General features: G+C 39.3%; 1 protein-coding gene across 1 annotated transcript; it reads left to right on the top strand.

The window, feature by feature from the left end:
• Window positions 1–1,121: 1,121 nt before the first annotated feature.
• LOC135985033 (carbonic anhydrase 1-like) lies at window positions 1,122–10,442 on the top strand. Its single transcript, XM_065627949.1, is given in 7 exon segments — window positions 1,122–1,173; window positions 3,436–3,633; window positions 4,820–4,938; window positions 6,801–6,896; window positions 7,854–7,915; window positions 8,985–9,141; window positions 10,332–10,442. Coding segments are annotated over 7 exon segments (795 nt in total).
• The last annotated feature ends 12,405 nt before the right edge of the window (window positions 10,443–22,847 follow it).

Here is a 22,847-nt window from a genome sequence, read left to right as displayed (position 1 = left end):
TATTCTCTACATTCATGCAGAAAAAAAAATTGGTTTTGACAGGTTTTACTTTGAAGATGAAAGAATCAACAACTTAGGCTTTGAGAAATACTAGTAATTAAATATTTTAGCAACAGTGATAGGTTCATAGTTAAAAGCTGAAGTGCACTTAGGGATGAATAAAAGGGTGTAACAAGAGGAATCATAAGCCAGTTGTGTTGGGTTTCAAGAAGCAAACCAGTTGTTGTGTCAGTCACATGTAGTCTGCTGCATTTAAATCTGAGGTCTAGAATTACTTTAGAGCCTGGCTGATGAGACAGTAAAAAGGTCACAATTCTGAAATCTTGGCTCCTCTTCCAACAGATCATTTTACTGAATCTCTGCCATGCTCACCTCGCACAGAAAGAATATTTTTCATAGTCAGAAAATTGACATTGATTATCTGATCAAGCAAAAGATACTACAGCAGTTTTTCCACATTAGATTCTCATTGCATCTGCCTAACAAGACAAGATTTATATTTCCTTTGGCTATTATTCCTAAAACTTCGTTCATTTCATTGTTAGAAAATTCAAAATTATCTTGCCCCACTTTTCTGTATGCTCTGTCACTGAATTACTTTGTATTATCTGCATATCAGGCTGGAACGCACCACCTGTTTCACTCAAACCACAAACACAATTTCAGATCTCTCTGAATTAGTCTTATCTAACTGGTCACTTGTTTTTTTCAGTGGTCCAGCTGATAGTTCTTGGCCACTGATAGGAGGTCTTTGCTATTATCTATATAACTAACTTACAGTGACTAACACTGTTTAAAGATGACTGATAGCACACAGGGAACTGAGGGGTCTCTGGCTCTTTCATCCTGCTGTGTGATCAACTGCAGTTGGTTTGGTGCTGTGGTTCTCACAGGAGTGAAGGAACTTATCCTATGTTATTCCAAAGGAACGATGATAATTGACATCAGATCTGGTCAAAAGTCAGGATTTCTCTTCTGCAAGAAACACATTCAGTTTCAAAACTGTTCTTTAAATAATTTCTAAATTTTACTGAAGGCTGCGAAGTCCCCCCACAAATACATCAAAATGAGTTCTGATTCTCAAAGTGAAAAACTGTCGAGCCATCAACACCTGTGCCCCAATGAACCGGGCTTATCTGTCCCTCCAGAACACCGAACTGTCCCAGGGGACAGGTGGGAAGCTGGGCCGCTTCCATGTCACTTGTAACCTTCTAACTTGGGCTCAAACTCCAAATCTTCTCCTGCAGGAGGAGAGAGGCTGCAAGTCCTGAGTGCCCAGGCCGAAGGTGGCTTTTTCAGGGCTCTTGGGCTGCCTGCTGTACGGCTTGGTTCTCCAGAGCCGTGGGCTGCAACTTTTTAGTGTCTGGTGCCCACTTTGGTTTTTGAAGCCTCGAAACATAGTCACCAACACCAGCCTGAGCCTGTTTCGGCACTAAACATAGCAGTAATTTGTCGCAGCCATTCCAGATGGTAGCAGCCAAGACAGGGGCAGGCCTCCCAGTTCCCCTCACCTCAACAGGGCGCTGAAGGCCCGATGCAAGCCTGGTTACTGAGATCTTCAAACTCCTTGTTGCACAACTACAGGATATTTACTGGCCAGGTCCAGCATACTTAATATTTCCAGCTGACCTGTTAGTTTTGCTGTCTTCGTTTCTCACATACTTCTTGTAGCAAGGTTGCCCAAGGACCATAAATTGTGCACCCTGCAAGCAGAAATTTCATGAAGTAGTGAAACGCTGATATCATCTTAGTAATCTGGCTAGGAGATTTGCCAAGGACTAAGCAAGTGAAGCTGTCTGTCTTTCAGCAAAAGTTTGTGGTGATAATTTTCCTTTGAACACTTTCCATGCTGATAAAACATAACTTTTGAACGACAACAAAACATTAACAGAAAGTTGCAGTCCACCTATAACTGAGAAGCACTTAAAAGCTATCATATTTCTTGACATCAATGCCACAAGTTTTACAGGTTATAACATTACTTGCACAATGGTATCTGAAATTCCTGACGTCAGCTGCAGACATCTGCAAAGGCAGATATCAGTAGTTTCCTATTACTGAGAATAGTCTATAAGAAAAACAGAAAAATGTCAACAGGTTCCATTTTTTGCAATGCAGGATGACAAGGCAATGCTTACATAACCCGTGATAAACCTTATTTTATACAGAAATAATTACTCCATACACTCAGTTCAAATGGTTACAAATTTAGATACCACAACTATTTAACTATGCTGCAGTACTTATCAAGCATATGGTCCTAAAAATACAATCCTGCTTTTAAGCACGTATGAGACAGAGTTTAAGCCAGGCAAAATCCCATATGTATTAGAAGAAGTTAGTTTTAAAATAGAGTCGGAGCATAGTATCTTATTGCTGAAGAAAGAGGTGATTGTGTGTAAATATTCTTGAACTACAAGATAGGACCTACTTCAGGAGAAAACTTTGGGAGCTGGATTCCAATCATGCACTTAATCAGGTATCAGTCTCAAGGAAGATTGCCTTGGAGATTCCCAGCAGTACAAAAATGGCTTGAGATCATTCCCAAAACATCTGAAGCCAGTAGGACTCAGTAGGCCTTGCATCTCCTCTTTTATTAATGAGAGCATTGCTAGTCTTATTTGTTATTTGTTGTTGTCTTCCACCACTGAAAGATACTGAGATTGATTAGTTTTTAGTGACTGTCAGAATTAATGTTCTAAAATCCACACATAGATGTCTTAAATCATTGCCATGGATTTTCAAAGAGGCTGAGCATCCATTGCTTTCTATGTAGTCTGCACTTTTATACCATAATTATCCTCTGGATTGGGAAGATTTAGTGTAAAGGTCATTGGACAACATTTGAACAGTTAGAATGATGTATGTTTTCATTTGGCATGTAACTCATATCGGTCTTAATATATGTTCTGAATCAAAAAGTAAACATTGCGAACCACACTGTTTCCTTATTACAATCCTTTCTCTTACCACAGCTTCTCATGCCATTCCGAAGTCTTATTAAATCAATAAAAGTTGGTTAGAAAATATTACTATCTTTACAGTTTAAGCAGGCATATAAAAACCCAGGTGCAAGTTAGAAATTCAGCAGAAAATCAAAGCAGAGGTCTTGTTTTAACAGCTTTCATTAGCACCAGTATTTTCTTTTTAAAGAAGACAGTACCTTGCAAGGATTAAAAAATGGCAAGTTTGAACTGGAGTTATCAAGGCAACAATGGTAAAAGCTATCTTTAATAGAAAATCAGATTTATTTATGATTTATTGAATATTTCTTTCCTTTACTTATAAAGATTCTTCAGACTTACATGGATTATGAACATATCAAGTGTCTGTATTACGTATGCAATTGGTTCCAACGGAAAGTGTCATGAATTCTGTATTGCTACAGAATTTAAAGTAGAATACTTTATTTATTAATGTATTTATTTTGCCTAGGACCTGATCACTGGCACAAGTTATACCTTATTGCCAATGGAGACCGTCAGTCTCCTACTGATATTAAAACCAAGGAAGTAAAAAAAGGTGCATTTCTGGGGCTTCCCCAGATCACTTGGAAACCTTCCACATGCAAAGAGATTGTCAATGTTGGACATTCATTCCACATGAATTTCGAGGATAAGGACAATCAATCAGGTTATGAAAAAGGAGACCTGGAGAGGGGGATGTGACGTTTTCATTTTTTCATTCTCTAGCTCTAATTTATATAGAAAACAAGACTAGTTGCCTTTCAGGAGTATTTCTGTAGATGAGGGTATGCTCGTTAATTTCATTATACTGGTTGGCAACACCCTTTAAGTGTCACAGAAGATCCAAATTATGTTCTCTAAAATTAGGACGTGTTGGCAAGTGTTCTTATGTTAAAGGCAAAAGGACTGGTAATTTCCCAGTAGGAAATCTCCAGGATAATCACTGTTTTGAGAAAGGGAAGATAGGAGCAGAGTTTCTAAACACAGTTACACAATTGTGCCCTTTTTTCAAAAAAAAAAAAAAATCAACATGTGGTGGGAGATTTATACATATGTAAAAGTTACTCACAGCATAACTCCATGTGAAATCACTCTGGGCTAGTTTCATTTCCTCAGAGAGTCTTATTACCTTGATGGCAAAGGAGATTTCTTTGTGCTGATGTATAATATTGCAAGTGTTGCAAGAACTCCAGGCACATGTTTCTAAGTATCATGCACAATTACAGGTGCCTATCACTACAGTGAGAATCAATACACATTTATGTGCTTGTAAGCAAGGAATTAATGGTAATGGCCAATAAATAGTGTCAATAACATCTGAGTACACCAGTGGTACCTCATAATCTAAATTCAGAAAATGGTCAAGTACAATTGTTACTTCTGTGAAGAAAGAGACATTTAAGATACTGTCATAAATAATATACATTTTAGAGGGAAGTTAATTCCATGAAGTAGGACTGTTCCTTCTGCAGTTATTGAAGTCCAATTACTGTTTCTGGCAAACTGCTCTTTTTCTGCATTACTTTTCCTTTTGTTTTCTCTCCGGAGTAGAAGGTGTATTCACATATATTTAACCTGAATTTTGGAACCATATTTAGGAGACATGCAGATTTACTACACCCAGTGCACTCATATTCATATCTAGACTTAAACCCTTCAATAACTTTGGCTTAACTGCACAAACTGTTCAGGGTTGTTTTTTTTTTCCTCCAAATGTTTAAAAATATTCTAATTTCAAAACACATTAACATGGAGAAAACTACTTGCACGTTATAAAGTCTTTGAAATTTATAACTTGACTGTCAGGAAGACTTTACTGGTTAATGTTTCTACCTTATTTCATGCATTTGCAGTGCTGAGAGGTGGACCTCTCACTGGAACATACAGATTGCGGCAGTTTCATTTCCACTGATGCCAAACAGATGAGCAAGGTTCAGAGCACACAGTGGACAGAAGGAAATTCACCGCAGAGGTAGAGTCAATGAAAGAAAAGTCAAAGTCAAGTTTTCAAAGTCTGGTCCTGTATATCATCCCTAGGAAAAATAAAAGCATATGTAGATAGCCTTGACAATTATTTTATTTTGCAAAAGTAATACCATCTCTGTATGTGCAAAGTTGACTTTGCAAAAGCAAATTGGGCTTTGTGATCTAAATGTAGATCATCTAAATCCATATTTAAATAATGAAATAGGGCTGAAAGGTGCAGGTTTAAAAGTAAGTAATATCTGATAAATGTTCAAAAGATTAGCTGTACAAGTACATTCAGCTTAATACTAAATCAGCTGCTTTTTAGAGAGTCAGATCACCCAATGCCACACTATAATTGTAGCTGGAGCTCTTCAAAATTACAACTATGCTGATCACTGTAAGGTGTTTTGTTGTTGCCATTGTTTCTTTGTTTTGTTTTGTTTTGTTTTTCCTCGGCTCTTCAAGAACAATAAATAAGAAGGAAACCCAAAAGAAATTAGTGAAGAGAAAGAGGTAAAAAAGTTATCTAGTAAGGGCCTCAGCAGCTGTCAAGTAGATTAAATGTCTTCAGAAAAAATGAAGCAAGGTCTGTCTTACAAAAATTAAAAACCACTTCTAAAGTAACAGATTTTATTTGTCTTCCAGTGTCATAGTGTGCAGCTAATAGTCATCAACATGCCAACAAACAATTAATGTTTAATGCATGCAATGTTATCTTTGGCAGCCTTTTAGATTTTAGGAACATTACAACATGACAATCTAATGAGATGGATTATACATTTTTAATTTAGGCATTAGGGGCACACAGCCAGAGGTGTGTTCCTAATAGGAAATTTTCCGCTGTTGAGAATGCTAAAGCTATCTCATTTGATACAGCCAAGATTAGAAAGGAGTGTCACTTTAGAATTGCTTTCTGCTGTAAAGAGATAGTGCACTTCAGTTGTGTTTAAGCAGCGCGCTATTAAGTGTTTATTAGTTTGCTTTGAATCAATAGTTTAAATATGTTGAAACAGTAAAGATGTTAAGTTGAAAAGACAGGAATTTGGCTTTAAAAATACCAGAATTTTTTAAAAAATATTATTTAAATCAGAATTTTAAAATTATATGCATTATACGGTAATTTCTATGTTGTCTCTATGTTTTAGAATCTCCTTGTATTTTAAGAAGTTTTGATATTTTCTATGACCTTATTGCTGAAACATTATACAAATAATCCTGGACTAGACTATTGCCATAGAGGTACATAGTTGCTAGGGAACTGTGAAACATATTCATAGATGAGAAGGCATTTAAAGAAATTATTATGATTTCCAAGTTCAGTAATATTTTGGAAATCTGTATTTCCCACAAAAATAGCTCAAGATATAATTAGTAATTTACTGGGATGAACAAAAGTCCCTCAAAACTCTAATTAAGCAAATACTGTCAAAACTGAAAAGTTATTGAAACATTGGTGTTGAATATAGACCATCCACAGCCATGATATTCACGGCCATACCACCAATCTCTTGCAGCAAATGGGCCTATTGTGAATAAATATTGCACCATGTGTAACAAAGTGGTTACACTCCTCATTATGCTATTTCATGTATTATATTTTTAAAGGAAATAAAAGCACGCACAGGAGACTGTTAGCAGTAGAGTTAGAAAGATGTACGTCCCTTGTAAGTTGTGATTTTCCACATCTCTGTGTGCTTACCCCAAAATTGCTTTTGGGAATACGAGCAGTTCTGCCTGCCCCAGGACAGAGCCTGGGTGTGAGCCCTGACACCATGAATCCACAGGTATTCGCAAGCACCTTCTCCGTTTCACACTCAGTTCTTTGTAACAGAACCAGCAAAAGTGAGGCTGTCAATTGCTTTTTAGCTTCATCTCGTTCACTGGAATGTGGACAAGTATTCAAATGTAGCTGAGGCTTCCGACAAGCCGGATGGCTTGGCCATCGTCACTGTTTTCCTGAAGGTCAGTTACTGATGTGCTGAAAACATGCGTCTTGCTTCCCTTTCCTTATCCAAACTGCAGTCAGTGATGAGGGCTCAGAGAAACATGTCTTTGTGTTAAATCGGTGGTGGCGACTGCCTATTATCCTGTGTTAGCCCATATTATCAACTTTGCGCCTTAAAAGGGGCCTATAAGAAAGATGGGGACAGACTTTTTAGCAGGGCCTGTTGCAATAGGACAAGGGGGTAATGGTGTTAAACTAAAAGAGGGAAGATTCAGGCTAGACACAAGGAAGAAATTTTTTACACTGAGGGTGGTGAAACGCTGGCCCAGGTTGCCCAGAGAGGTGGTAGATGCCCCATCCCTGGAGACATTCAAGGACGGGTCAAGCTGGACGGGGCTCTGAGCAACCTGATCTGGTTGAAGATGTCCCTGCTCATTGCAGGGGGGTTGGACCAGATGAGCTTTGAAGGTCCTTTCCAACCCAAACTAGTCTATGATTCTATTCTACATGAATGTTTTACCCAAATCCCCATTTCATCCACAGAGCCTTCAAAAGCTGCGCTTTAAAGGCATGAGTGCTGCTGAGCCTGTCGTATTTCATCCACCTTCGCAACAGGCAATGCTCACACTGTTTGTGTTTGCTTTCCACTCCATTTGCAATGATGTGAAGTTTCACAGAAATGCAGTTTGAGTCATGTGTGCACATATGATCAAAGCAATCATATACTTCTGAACCACAGATTATTTTTGCACTACTGTTAGCATTACTCTGAAAAGCAGAAGAAAAACTTCATGTTCACACAGAATCACAGAATCACATGTTATTTCCTCAGAGGTTCTAAATTTTGTTTTGTTCATAGTAGGTTTGCAAAGCTAAACTGAACAACATTTATAAAGCATATTCTTACTCTTGATTCTGTTAGAATAAAACTATTATTACATATTTAGGATTTTAAAGTATTTTTTTATTTACAGCTTGGCTTGTGCAATGAAAACCTGAAGGATGCCTTGAAGGCCTTGGGTTCAGTAAAGGCTAAGGTGAACATCGTCACAGCCTCATCATGATAATATACAGAGGAGCTGAATTAAAATCTATGTAGTCTCTCATCTGCCTTTTTGAAGACTTCAGAGTAATGCAGGGTTTCAGCTGAAGGAGTCTGTTGAGACGTGGGACCTGAAAGCATGATCATGGACGTGAATTTATGGGATCCCATAAGATATTTTGTATTGTTGGTGCTCCACCCTGAAGAGAGCTACATGCTCTTTGTGCAACAGTAAGAGTACAGAGTTCCTGATTCCTACCTAATGCTACGCTTCCATCCATTTGTCCGTCTATTTAAAATTACCCCTGATGTCAACCACCAACACAGCCTCACAATAACCAAACTGGAATTTCACTCAGTTGAAGGAGGGAAAAAAAGGGAGAAGAATGAATACCACAACTGCACTTTTCTTAAGCTGTCTTGCAAAGAAATGACTGTTTCCACCAAGCCTCTTATAAAGGCACAAGATAAGCAAAGGTAGATTCTGAATATCTGAATTTTAGTGAAGCATGTTAAAAGTACAATGCAGCATCTCCCACAGTATTTTAAAAAGGAATGTAGCCTTGACCCTGAACATGGAAACGTTGTTAACCTGTGTGAATCCTCCCTTTAGCGTCAACAGACAGCTGAAAATAATTATACACTGAAGTGGTTGTTTGCTCAGGAGCACAGAGTTCAGTATTTAAAAAAAACCAAAACAACAACAACAACAACAACAAAACTCTTCAGTCAGTGGTGACAACTCTTTGGTATCTGATACCATTTGGGGAGGAAGCTGTGTTATGTTTTGTTTCATGGGTTGTTGTTTGTTTGTTTTGTCTTGTTTTGATGGGTTTGTTTGGTTTTGGTTTTGGTTTTTTGCGTAACACCACTCATTGTCAGTGGTGCCAGCCTAGATGTTTCTCAGTGTCAAACTTATCACCAGGGCGAGCAACTCATCTCTGATGCTATGAGAAAACACTAGTGTTTTGAAATGACCTCTTATGGTTTAGGAGCATCTTGTAGCCTGAGATGTAAATCAAGTCTTACTCATTGGTTTCATTAACCCAGTGTATCTTCCACCGGGTAAGTAAGCTCCCTTTTCTGATTTTGATCCTTCAAGCCTATTGCCTAAATCCTTGGATCACTGGACCTACAATGGCTCTCTGACTCATCCTCCCCTCTATGAGAGCGTCAGCTGGATTATCTTTAAAGAGCCAATTACTATCAGCTCAGAGCAGGTACAGTATTACAAGGAACAAGACCCTTCTTGTCTTTTAGCTTCAGGGACGGTATCACTTTATATTGCATTGCTGCATTTTATTGGGTTCATTTGTCTCATTTTTCCTGTAAAATCAGTAGTACCTTTAGATCACATTATTGCTCTTAATAAACATGATTCTGCCTCAGCTGGCTTAGGCTACTCACATCTTAAAAAGTCTTGTGGAAAGTGAGATAAGATGATTTCAGATTGGTGGAGTTGCTTCCATTGCTCCAAGAAAGGTGATTTGCATATTTAAACTTCCTTGCATTGCTATGTTTCCAAAAGTAGAAGCCAGGAAGAAAGTGAATTCTTCCCGGCTTCATTCCTACAGGAATCCCCAAAATAAATTCATGTTCTCATCAAATCTTAGCCAAAAGCTTGCCTGAGCAGGGTGTTTTGTGATGTGCCACAGGATCAAATAGCCAGAGTATAGTCCTCCTTTCAGTGTTATGACAGAGTGGTTAGGAGTTGTACCAATTGCTTTATTATTGCATAATTTCCTAATAATGTCTGTAGGACAAGCTAAATACCCCTCACTGGCCTTACTGAGGTAAGTATTCTCTCTGTTCTAAACCCTTATGAAACTGTCTTATGCCATTAAATTATTGCCACCCGTCCTACCAAAAGTGTTTGAATTAATATATTTCCAGATAAGGCTAGTTAAGTACTTTGAATCTTCAAAAATAAAAAGCATGCATGTAGTAGAAATAACCTGAATATTATCAAGATCCTTAATATTTGTTCAAGATGTTATTAACTGAGCTATTCAATGGATAGGGGACAGAAATTAAGTACAAACAATTTAACACAAAAAGCAATGTTTAAAGTACAGTTGAATTAGTACTAAGGCACTGTTTTTAACTTTCACAGTTGCTGATACTTTTAATTTAACAGACCCCCAGGTTTTTTACATAGGTGATAACACAATGTTACCAGTGTCTGAAAGTTTCTGTGATAGTTCAATATAGGTGAGAATAGGATACTCAAAGATGGTTGTTAGTTCCAGTAATTCTGTGGCAGCACAAAACCTGGCTCACCACTGGATCAATTCAATATTATGACACTTAATTTTTTTTAAAAAAACAGAGTTGAGAAGTATAACGATTTCTCACTGATATGCAGCATAAAAGTGCAAAGCTAAATATATCCTTTCCTCACCCCATTTAGCTGGCTCAATTCTGCACAATCTTGTCTTCTGCTGAAGGGGAAGCACCTTGTCCCATACTGAGCAATCACCAGGAACCCCAACCACTGAAAGGCAGAGTGGCGAGAGGCTAATTCCAGACAAGCAAAGCAAATCTGGAGCCCAGTCTACTCAGCAGGAGCAATACATCTAGACAAAGACTGTGGAAAAATCTTCCAAAGTAATGAGAATGTCCATGTGTTCTTAGCTTGCAAAATTCTTGTCCTGCTGGAAGCTGCTGTAATTCACTGTGGCGTTTGGCGAGTGCTTTTACTGGAATTAGTCTATATCCTTTTTGTGGTAGGCAACTAATGTGTTTTAGTGCATGACTTGTAATAGTGAAATGTACTTTAAGCATTTTAATGAATCTTTACTTTCCTTCTGATGTACAAAGTAAATCATGGTGATAAGAAAAGTAACTGTTCAGTGTGAAATTAATCAGTACTCAGCTTCCCACAAGGAGAGTTTATCCAACTGTATGAGATGCCTGTTATATTTTGCAATGAAATTGCTACTGTTGATGACAATTACTAATGGGTTACTGTTGATTCGGCTAATATAAATGGTTTCTTTTTCTAGTTTAGCTAATATATGCCTGATTAAAATTAAATTAATAAAGAAAGCACCTTGAAATGAAGCCATATTATAACAGTGCTATGCTATCAATGTTTTTAAATAAATTGTGTGATAATTGCTGTTATATATCACCTGCAGCATCTATTAAAGAATTATAGACATAAATCCATGGAAAAATAAAGTACCAGGCTGTACATTTAAGCCACACACTTGGGACACCAGTTTCACTATTTCTCAAGGAGAACAGTACTCAGCTTTGCAAATAGGTCCAGCAATGATAACTGCATGATTTAATAGCCAGCAATGCCAAAGGTCTGAAGAAGATAAGATCAGAGTCTACAAGGAGCAATGTAAAGCACTAGGACAAAAACTAGGTTTGCATTTGACCCCATTATGTAATCTAAATGTTATCTGACTGAACCAATGAAGTGCCTTCACTGAATTACGTAAGTGACTATTATCTATTGGAGTTTCGCAGCACATGTTGCTACAGATATAGTTTCTTCTTTAACATTTGCCTGTCTTTGACTATACAGTAAAAGTGGTGCTATAAATATTTATAGTTCCTCACACTTCCTCCATAAAGTAGAGAAAATTTTCAAATCTAAGTTCCCAACATGTTCAAAACCTGCATTGCTTTAAATGCAAAATACCACCTCTGCTGCAGTCAGCTGCATTTAGTGGGACGTGCTCCTGGTCCACCTTTTCAGCTAAACCAGTGTGTGTACCCAGCAACTGGATCAATAAGGCCTTGGTCTGTGACTTCCCACCATAATGTCATGGCAACAATTATCATACCAGAACACATGAAATGAATTACTAATTTCTTGCCCCAATGAAATTATTCTATACCTGGTTGGCCTGTGTATCCTTGCTGGCTTGTGCTATTAGCCTGTTAAGCACGATGACAAAAGTCAAGACTTTATCTTAACTTGATGCAGTACATTTGTAAGAAACAGAATAAAAGACCTTTCTTTACTCTGTTCCAAAACAGACACCACAATTATGGCTAACTTTCCGTGTGAACTAGGTTTTGAGATATCATGAGCAATTTACACCTGAAAAAAAAAGGAGACTTCATTTAGCCTCCTTCTCCTAGCTTAGAACTGAAGGGAAAAATGTTAATTGAAAGTGCAGAAGAGTGAGCACAAACTGCAGGTAAGAACATGGTTGCTAAAACATAATACTTCAGCTTAGTCTTAGACCTTTACTTTTATGAACAAGAATCTCTCTTTTGTCAGAAAAGGTTCTTTCCTAATAATATCAATCCCTGATGCAGAATCATGAACAAAATGGGATCTCGCCCATGAGCATGGGAATGAGGCGCTCAGTATTCAAAAGTAGTCTCCACTTCCATGCTAATTTAAAAGCAGGCAAATCAACATTCAGCCAGATATTCCTGCCATTCTCATCAGCAATGTCTATTCCTATTACCTTATTAAGCAAAGCTAGTAAAATGCTTATTTCTGTTCTTAAGCTTATAAAAAGAATTACAAACATGCCAATAATTCCCTCAGGTAATTAATACCTTCTTAATGAGTGATCCTGAAACCACACCGCTTGCCTCTGCCTTGGTGCAATAACTGCATCATAACTTTGCCATGAACAGGAAGATAATAATTTTCACTCCTCTCAGTTCTCCAGAAAAAAAATCTGATGGTGCTTGTGAGAAAAATGAGAACAGAGACACAGCTATATCAGTTCAACTGGCTTCAGAGGAGGCATCTTCCTTGTGATGGAAAATAACCCACAAAAAATCAAAAACAAAACCAACAAAAAACCAACAAAACACACATACAAAAAACCACAAACAAACAAACAAAAACAACCAACCCCCCCCAAAAAAAATTCTCAAAGAGATTATAATGGGCACAAATTTGAGAAATGGGAACAAATCTGTTAGGTAGAACAATAAGTTCCTGTAAGGAGCTGTTTCATTCAGAATTTCTTTAAAAAACTCTCTAACTAGTGTTCTGACCTATATCTTGTAGTTTCTCAGATTTAGAGTAGGCCTGAGCTGCAGAGCTGTGGGTTCAATCTGCTGGAGACCTTTACAGGTGTGCACGAAGGGAGACAAGAAGTGGGCAGCTGGATCTGCTGCTTTGTCCCGAGTTCATCTCTAACATTAATTACTTCACCCTGCTTCTCTTTGTGTAACTCCTCCGGAAAATTACTTTAATAAAATACAAATGAAAATGTCAAGTACAAACAACTATGAAAATCAAATGGATCTGGTTATAACAACCAAGAAAATGAAGAAGCAATTCATGGTCTAAGAGAGTAAGGCAAAGGAAATGTCCTTGACTTGGTCAAGGAAAGTCAAGATAATTTTGTGGTATCTCTAGACTTTGACTACTAAGGAAGGAGAGATCTCTTATCTTCATAGCAAAGAAAGGGAACAGAATATGAACAGGATTTTATTTTAGGACATAAAAGTGTAATTCTATTGGCATCTAATGGTACTTGCTGGCAATATAAAAGAGATGGAAAGGAAAATTACCCAGTGCAGTAGTTTGAATGGGTGATTTCTCAATGCCAAAGACTTGAGGAAATGTCACAGAAAAATATAAATATTTTAAGTTTTATTTAAGAATCCAGTTTCTGCCTTTTACCAGAATGAATTGTTTTCTCATTTTCTGCTCAGTATTTTATCCACACATGAAAATATTGCTGTGTACTGTGCATCAATAGCCAGAGCCCACAGTAAATCACCTTTAGTCTCAAACAGACAAATGCAAGCTACCACGGATGCAACTCATCTAGAGAATGTCTGCTAAGCTTCTCCTTCTCTTGCAAAGACCTTGTACAAGAAGTCTCACTTCTTTCACAGGACTTTCTGGGAATCCTCTGCATCTCTAATCCCATCTATAACAGGGGCAGTAATGCAGGTCTGCAGTGCTGGGGAAGCCCAGCAGCACAGCATGTGAAACGGGGGGCTTGGAAGCAGCAATAACACCAGGCAGTGGAAGAAGCCACTTGAAATTGAAGTCAGTCACAGCAGACCATTTCAAAAATGTCCAGATGTAATAATACATCTTGAAATTTTTAAAATTATTTTTTAAGCGAAACTGCTTGCCAAAATCAATGCATTTGCTAGTTATTTTGAATGTCTCAATAAAGAAAAGAAAAGAAAAGAAAAGAAAAGAAAAGAAAAGAAAAGAAAAGAAAAGAAAAGAAAAGAAAAGAAAAGAAAAGAAAAGAAAAGGAAAGAAAAGAAAAGGAAAGGAAAGGAAAGGAAAGGGAAAAGCTGAAAAATATCCCACCAGGATTAACGGTATACTGCTGCCTACATTATGGTAATGCATTGTAACTTCCTTGCATGCCTTATGCATGTTTTTCTGCATTAGCACAGAACTCAAACAAAACACATGTATTTTTGCGACTGCTGAAGCCATTAAGTCTTTTGCAATGCTCTGAGATATTGAAGAGGTCACACCATAAAAACTTAAAAATCAACAAACTAAATTGTGACACCAAGTTCACCATAGTGTAGCTAGAGCCAAGTCAGCTTAAATACTATAACATATGTGTAGAAAAACCACACCTATGGGATTGTGTTCACACCAGTGCAGTGTACCGTGACTAATTTCTTTAAGGGCTATCAGTTGCAGCACTAAGTCAGCCAGGGGTGTAAGGTTCCTCTCGGAAGGGTGCTAAAGGACCCTGGGTGACAAGAAGGCACCTGCTCCCTGGGGACCCAGTGTCTTTTGTCCCTGGGGCTTCCCGGCGGCCTCCAGTGGCTAAGCAAAGAGGGGTGCTGCCGGGGGGTGCTGGCCTGCTGGGGTCCGTGAGGCTTGGGTGGATGCAGGACCGAGCTGTGACATTTTGGGAGCAGTGACAGCAGCAGCGCTTTCTGTTCCTGCAGCCTGAAACGGGCACTTCCCTCACCAGCAAACTATCGCCACCTGATGATCCCCTTTTAGATATCCATTACGTTCACTTCCTATTTTGTCTGTGGAGAGCCACCGCTCACATTTGGATAAATCCGTGAAATCAAGAAGCTGGAATATGCTATCCCTGATATTCACTGTGCTGAGCAATGCGTAACCTCTGCTTAATTTCTCATAAATACACACACACACACAATCCAGTGCAGAAATTTAACAGTGAGCTGGAGAAAGCTCCAGGCTTCCCTCTTCCCACCCCAGTGGGGCAAATCGGCTTCATTCCTCACTCACCCTCACTCACACCTGTGAGCTTAAATCCATCCCACCCAAGCAAGAGAGACCCGAGGATGGCCGGAGGGCGACCGCGCGTGTCGCCTGCTCTTATTCTCACTGAAATCTTTAGCAAACTGCCTGTTGGCTGAAGTTGAACGGGATAAAGCACTGAATGAGGCTGAAGGACTGGAAAAAAAGAGTGCCTGGCATGGAAATATCTAATGCAATAAAACCTCATTTCTATCTGGGACATTTGGTTAGCAGAGCAATGTAATAACATGAATCAACACAAAAGACCAAGTCGTGTTCTGCCCATGGTTTTATAACAGGTACCTCTGAACATGCCCTCTCCTGCCCTGCTGCAAACCCATCCGTCAGCTGGAGGGGTGTTGATCAGGAGAGGGCTTAGGGCCAGAGCAATCTGGTCATCTGGGCCACCCCTTGAAACCAAACTGCTTCCTCACGATAAGGAGACACTAACCCTTGGCACACCAACAACGTGCCGTCAGGAAATGTTTAGATTTAACCTTGAAAAATGTGTTAGGACAGATTTGGTAGTAGTGGCAAAAAAAAGCTGTCAGCAACTGATATGATAGGACCACCCCTGTCTTATCGGGAGGTTCCGCATGAGGAAGAACGAGGAAGGGGACATCCACAGCTGCTTCTGTGCAAGAATTGGGTTTCCCTGACATCCCCTGGGGGAGGCCACATCTGCATGCCCCCCTTTTTCCCCCACCAAACTGCGTGCTCTGCCATTGATTTGCACTGTTGTGAAATGTGGTCTAATATCCTTTCACAGAACCTTATTTCTTAATTATCTTCATGTAACCATGCAGGCCATTTCTGCAATGGCAACGTACTTTGGAGGCATGGTCCAACGGAGCCATTGTGTCTTCTGTCTGTGAAAATGCACATATGCAAGAGGAATGCCTGAAACAGTCACACTCCTACTCTCCAGAGTGCTTTCAGCCCTTTTACAAGTCTGTAGAATTAACATCTGGCAGGATTTTACAATGATGTTGCATTTTACTTTTCCATTACATATCCCACAGCAAAGTTCACAACATGGATTCTTTTGTTATTGGGTTAAGGGAGAGAAAGGCTTCAGGGAAAGCCTCCAGACAGCTTTAGATAATTATTGCAAAGGAAAGTTCTGCCAAGACCTACAGAATTTTTTCCTATTTCACTCATTGTACGCTGCCTCTGACCTCCTAGGTTTCCCTGGTATGAACATTGCTGACCTACCCTGTGATCCCTTAGCCCTCCTTCCAAGTATTTGTTGTATGCATATTTCTTTTTTCAGGTGACATTTTAACTCATTTGAGTGTATCTGATTGATGAGAGGGAGGCGGAGAACAGATATTTGGCTTAAGCAGTTGCAAGACCAGACTCTTATCAAGCTCTAGACCTGCTTCTGAAATCTCATTTCTGTGATACTACAGCAAGTTGAGCCAGTTGTGACAGGAGCATTGACTAAATTCAAATAAATTATTCAACAGAACAATATCGTAAGTATAAGGAAGTATATATTAAAACTCAATTGTGTTCAAGGCTGTGACACACACAGCGTTCATATTTATGTTCTTCTGTAGATCTGCAAACATACAGTGATATAGTTATTCCAATGGGATGGTTAGACTGATAAGATTCAGCAGCTACTCCTGAGCCCTGGTTCCCAAAAGTTATGCTTTGAAATCTCTAAACATCACAACAGAAGTGACCCAGCTTGTCACAGGGCTGGAGCTTCCATTAACTTGGAGATTTATTAGGTAGTCAGTACTTCAAGGAAATTAAAAGCATCTTGTAAAATGGCTAACCAAGGAATTAAGTACCAGTTTGAAAATACTGATGTGTTGTGACTACTGCAAAACAACAAAGAAAAGTGGTGCAGAGTTAGGAACAGAATGGAGTTTCTGTGCAGGGCTCCCATGTTAAGAGGTAGCACAGTCCCCTAGACTAGACCTACCGTTAAAACACAGCTTTCCAAAAACACCTTCCATTGCTCTCTCTGAGACAGATACATGACCTGCCCCTAGACTACAGTCATCTCCTTCTACACATCCAGTTTTCCAGGCTGCAAACCAAAAGGCCCCTCTTTCCTCATAGAGGAAGAAGAGGGGCTCAATTTCTAATGGCTCCTATCCTTCTTAATCTCACCTGCGTGCTCCTGGCTTTGACCACAGGACCAGTTGGTTCTAGTTTGACCATATACCTAACAAAGATGGTGGCTGTTTCCATAGTTACATTGGCATTCACTTATGTGCTGGCATCTGTGGCACAAAAGTCACAAAAATCTTGAATTTCTGCTGAGAGACAACAGATTAATGAACATAACAAACATTAATGCACCTGTTTTGTAAATAAGGAGAGACACAAGAAAGGCTTACCATAGGATTCAGAGGATGCATTTTGGCACCTATAATGAAACTTGGCATGAATGCCAGTGGCTAAATTCAGTTGAGAACTCCAGAAAGCGGACACCAACCTGCCTCTCTTATTTAGGAGACATCTAAATAATGCAGGAATGCCACGTGCAGTGGTGTCCACAAAGCAGCCAGCTTATGGAGACTTAAGTGTCCAGACTGCGTGGTGGCAAGGTGCTCCAGTGGAATTCTGAAAGGAGAGAGGTGCTGGTGAAGCCTTGGATCACGCTACTGCACATGGCACTCCTAGCACACACCAAAAGTGTTAGCTGTGCCCATACTTGGAACTGGGGAGGGTCAGGACTTGGCCATGGTCAAGTGGAAGCTCCCCAGCAAATGTCAGCTAAAGCTCTCTGTGAGAGGGCCCAGACCAGGTGAAGTGATGGTTCCCAACAGACCACATGGAAGAAGGTATGCAGGAAATTTCAGCAGTCCAGCAGGAAGGTTCAGCTCTACAGACTCAGGACATGTTATGGTCCTTGTTCCAGGACTAGAAAGTGGGCCCTGTCTTGTTTTATTTACCATGATAGGCACTGCTATTAAGTTCACTGCAAAGCACAGCAGATATACTTGATTTCCCCCTGGAAAGGCAGAGTGTGTTGGTTGGTAACACACTGATTGAAGAAGTAGGTGGCTTTTCCCTGATCAGCCTGAGGGATCCCTGTTGCCTCTGCAAGTGCCCTGATGGGCAGCATTTGAACTAGCTACACTAGTTTTAATATTAACTCTTCACTGCTGTAACTGGGTAGTACTGACATTGGAGTGCGATATTATACCTCTCTGTAAACTCAGAAAAGACAGCGATATCAGCAATAATACGCAACTAAAATATTTCTTTTCAGCTTCCCAGCCATTCATTTGGTTAGTGTTTTTGTGTCTTTGCTGGGTAGCTTTTTCCCTGCCAAACAAGAAAGGTAACTCTTAGCGCCACTAAGAAGCATTAGCTAATGTTTGTACAGTGCCTACCAATGCAGGAGTGCTAAGTACTAAAAGTGAAGCACATCTTAGCACTCAAAGACCTGCATACTGAATAGTTGACCCAGTGCCCAGACTGGGACAACTACTGACTCTGAAGAGGCTGATTACAGCATTAAGTCATACCAGAAAAAAAGTCCAGTACAGACATGTAAGTAACAGTGTGTAAAGCACAACTAAACAACAATACACACTTTTTAGAAAACAAAATGGAGCTTCCTCCATGTCAATACAAAGCAGCTCAGTCAGTCACATTTTCCTCTTGCCTGAATAAGTAGATGGAGGATGCAAGAGAAAATTCTTTAGTTTAATTTTTTTTTTTTTTTAAATCTCAACCCATTTTGGTAGGACCTTAGTGCAAGACACTCTACAAACACCCCTGAACACATGATGCAACCCACCTGTGCCGGTCACTAAGGAAAAGCGAAGCACAATCATGAGAGTTTTAAGCGATATCACACCTGAGCAGTGTGCATACCCAAGTGCTGTTCAGCTCTGATATCCTGGGTGTTCCCACTCTGCTATCAGATGTCCCCGCTGCAGGGCTAGATTACGAGATTCCTTCGTGATTGCTGGAACCCAGAGGTGGGGGCACTGTAGGTTGTATATACCCCCTCTACACTGATACACAGAGTGAAATCCAGATCAATAAAAATGACAGTTATCCAATAAATTAAAAAAAAAAAAAAATTGGTAGTGCATTTTCCTGTCCATAATTGCAGCTCCTATCTTTCTGTAATCACAAAGATCTTTTTCCAGTTGACACGGATTAACAGTGTGCTTGTGTGAACCAGGAAGCCTGCCTTGAGTCCTAGCAGTGATATTTAAATATCTCCTGCCTGAGAGAGACAGGTAGGCAAACACTTTCTGAAACCTCCCACACAGAGTGAGGTGAGAGTGGTGCCACGGCTGAAGCGAGCACCACCATTCATCTGAACCAGTCAGGAGACCGAGGCTGAAACTCATTTCAAATAACTGCTCAGGTTTTCTTTATGAATCTTTACCTTTGCAAAAAACCTGCTGGATGGTGATCACCTAAGCTCAGTCGTACTTACTGCTCGTGTGAATTTGTCCTTGCGTGGAGCTCTCTCCCAGAGTTTCAGGTGCGGGCACAGCCTGACCTGCTGCCCGTGCTCTGCCCAGCGGCTTTCCCTGTGCTCGGGGAGGTCCAGCTGAGCCCGAACAGGCTGGACCTACAGAGCCGGCTTGGTATTGCTGATGTGGCCGTGCACAGTCCAGGCTCCCCGTACACAAGTGGTTTTCTTCTCACTTCCAGCTAGAACACAGAAAAACTTACCTTGCTCCTATAGTGGTTGCTTCTGGCATGTGGCTTTCAGGCATGTGTGGAACGATGTGATGGTAACTGCTTATGGAAAACAGGGGAGCACTTAAGTGCACAGATTCAGCTAAATATGGCCTTTCGAATCTGGACATCTTTTGTTATGTATCTGAAAGTAATATTTTTTTTCATAATCTTTTCACTTTTAAGAAAGGGAGTAACTCACAAGCAACAGCACATCCTTAATAGGTGAGTTATATTGCATACTCTTCCACAGGCTGAGACTTCAGGACACCGTGGGTGTTGTTCGGAATGCTGTGGCAGTGTGAAGGTGACACCCAGGCCATTGCCTTATTTACAGTGACATCTACCGGCAAAAACAATCTGCAAATGGCCCCCTTTCTATCAGAAAGTTTTTTCGATGTTCACTCTCCCCTCTTTGGCATTTTTCTTCGTTTTCTTCCCATCTCACCACTTAGCTCTTCAGTCAGTTAAATGTTTTAGATTATTGAATGTAGTTTAGTCTGTTATCACCTTTTCAAACCCAATATCCCTTACACTTACCTAACATGTATATAGTATATTGTGTCTCTACTGATAAACATATATACAAAGAGAATATATATGGACAGTTTAGTATAGTTGCTGAATATTTTAGGAACAATATGTAGGAACAGTAATTACATTAACACCATCGGACTGTGAGTACAGAAAACAATATTTCAAGGATTTGCTCAGGATACCTGCTGAAAATACTACACATCACGTTACAGCTACTCAAATAATGTTAATTAATAAATAGTGTTTTGATGTTATTTTGATATATTTAGTTATTGCTATCTATCAGTCAGTTCAAAACTAATTCCGTCAAACAGGCTGGCTGCAGCAGCCACTTGTGAAGGGCTTTGTTCTGGGCTTTGCTTCTGGCTTTGTCCTTCTTATGAAGGTCCCCTGAAGCACTCTTGAAGATGCACTAACTATTTTGAGAGATTAAAAGTTTCTTTTGGGCATTGGCTCAAGAGGCTGGAAGTTCTTTGACTAGTCTCTGCAGACATTTGTAACAGACTTCAAAATTAATATGTTGTTGAATAGCATGGTACCATGACTCTTATATTATTTTGTTTGATACAACAGTAAGATATTGTTCTTATTTATAACTGTATTTGCAATGAAAAAGGTAACAAATACTATCTAGATAATCTTTGCAATTTCTGGATTGCCGCTGCCATCTGCAGACCTGGGGACACAGCATTCTTTCAGCTATTCACACACAGGGACCTATGCTTTCTACACAACCATGAGAATTTAAAACCAATTTTGGAATATAAGTTTGGATGCTGAGATTCTTAGTGATTTCCAGATAAAATGTTTATTCATGAAATCACAAACTAGATAAGAAACTGGAGCTTAAACAGGGAAAAGGGAAAACAAAAATCAAGAACAAACTCTCTGAAACATATCAAGGGTGACAGTTCTTTTTTTTCCTCAAAAATGCCAAAGTGCTGGGGTTTTTTTTAAGAAAAGCATTTTATTGAGAGTGCATTTCTGTCTGGTGTTCATACAACTGTAGGAAAGAGAAGAACTGAAGGGAAACTTTCGACACGTAAACAGCCAATGCTTTATTCAAAATATTTCAAATCAGAGACAGAAAAAAAATTAAATCAATCTTCATAAAAAATACATTTAATTTATCTGTTGAATGCAACCTGTACAATTTACATCTGAAAACCGAAACTGTCAGGATCATCTACAAATTATTCAAATTTGTGTACTCAAGTATATGGGTGAAATTCAATAAAACAGAAGTGACACAGGAATTGACTGTGCAGCACACCAGTTCTATTAAGCAGAGGCAGAAAATCTTTGTTTTCACCAGACAATCCAGTACTGTCCTGTCAGAGACATTCCCTGTCCTCAAATTCTGGCATGAATGATGGAGAGGTTGACAAAAATAGGAAACAAAGCATTAATTTAGAAACATTTTTGTTTAAGCACTTCAGCATTATCTCCTGTCTCACAAAGGCAGCAGACACACAGCAAAGGCCACTTGTCTACAGAGTAAATACTTCACTAATAAAATGTATGAAAATAACAGTATCTAATAGACTAAGTCACAGACCAAATCTCTATTAGGCTAGATCTGTGCAAACAAGAAATAGCAAGACTTAAGATGAAAAATAAGCAGGCTTTCTATATGTGCAGAACACCGGTGGAAGTATGACACTACTATATTTTTGTAGGATGCTTTATAAGTTAAGGTTTTTATCCTGAGTCCTAAAGACCTGCCAGGGAAGAAGAATCATAGAAAAATCATGGAAAAATGAGCACAGCAATGGCAATTCAAAACAAAAATGGAACAAACTCTTTACTCCACAGCTAAAACTACAAAGCAAGATCAGACTGTAGGGGAACAAAAAAATATAACAGGTCAGAAGTTAGATCTGGTCTGTCTAATAGAATCATAGAATCATTTCAGTTGGAAGAGACCCTCAGGATCATCAAGTCCAACCATAACCTAACCTAACTCTAGCACTAAACCATGTCCCTAAGAACCTCGTCTAACAGCCTTTTAAACCCCTCCAGGGATGTTGACTCCACCACTTCCCTGGGCAGCCTGTTCCAATGCCTGACAAAGTGATAAAGGAGAGAGTCACACTGCTTTTTTATACTAATTAAAGATAAAAGAAAAACCATCTCTAGAGCAACATTCCTCTGGCATTTATACCTTTATGTCGAAGCTGCAACCTAAAGGTGCTCTGTGTCTCTCAGTTATTTGCAGCTTTTAACATCTGAAAGGTAGGAGAGATTGATCTCTAGCAATCTGCTGCTTGCCTGCCTAGAGCTATAAGAATCTAACCCCCAAATTTCCTTTTCATTAAGTTTATAATATTACATATTTCTTTCTGTTACTTGATTCATGTGCCATATTCCACCTTTTTTCAGTAAAGTTATTTTGAAATGGATTATTTGGAAAACTTGGGTTTTTTTTCCTGGAATTGATTCCTCGAATTCTTTTAGGTCCCAGTTCATGTCTGGAAAGCCAACAAAGTCCTGTTTGCTGAAGCAACTGGGAGACAAATCTCTGAA

This window comes from Caloenas nicobarica, chromosome 2, assembly GCF_036013445.1.
Source record: "Caloenas nicobarica isolate bCalNic1 chromosome 2, bCalNic1.hap1, whole genome shotgun sequence".
Classification (NCBI taxonomy): Eukaryota; Metazoa; Chordata; class Aves; order Columbiformes; family Columbidae; genus Caloenas; species Caloenas nicobarica.
Note: the sequence above shows the minus strand (reverse complement) of the source record. Positions and strands in the feature narration are given on the sequence as shown.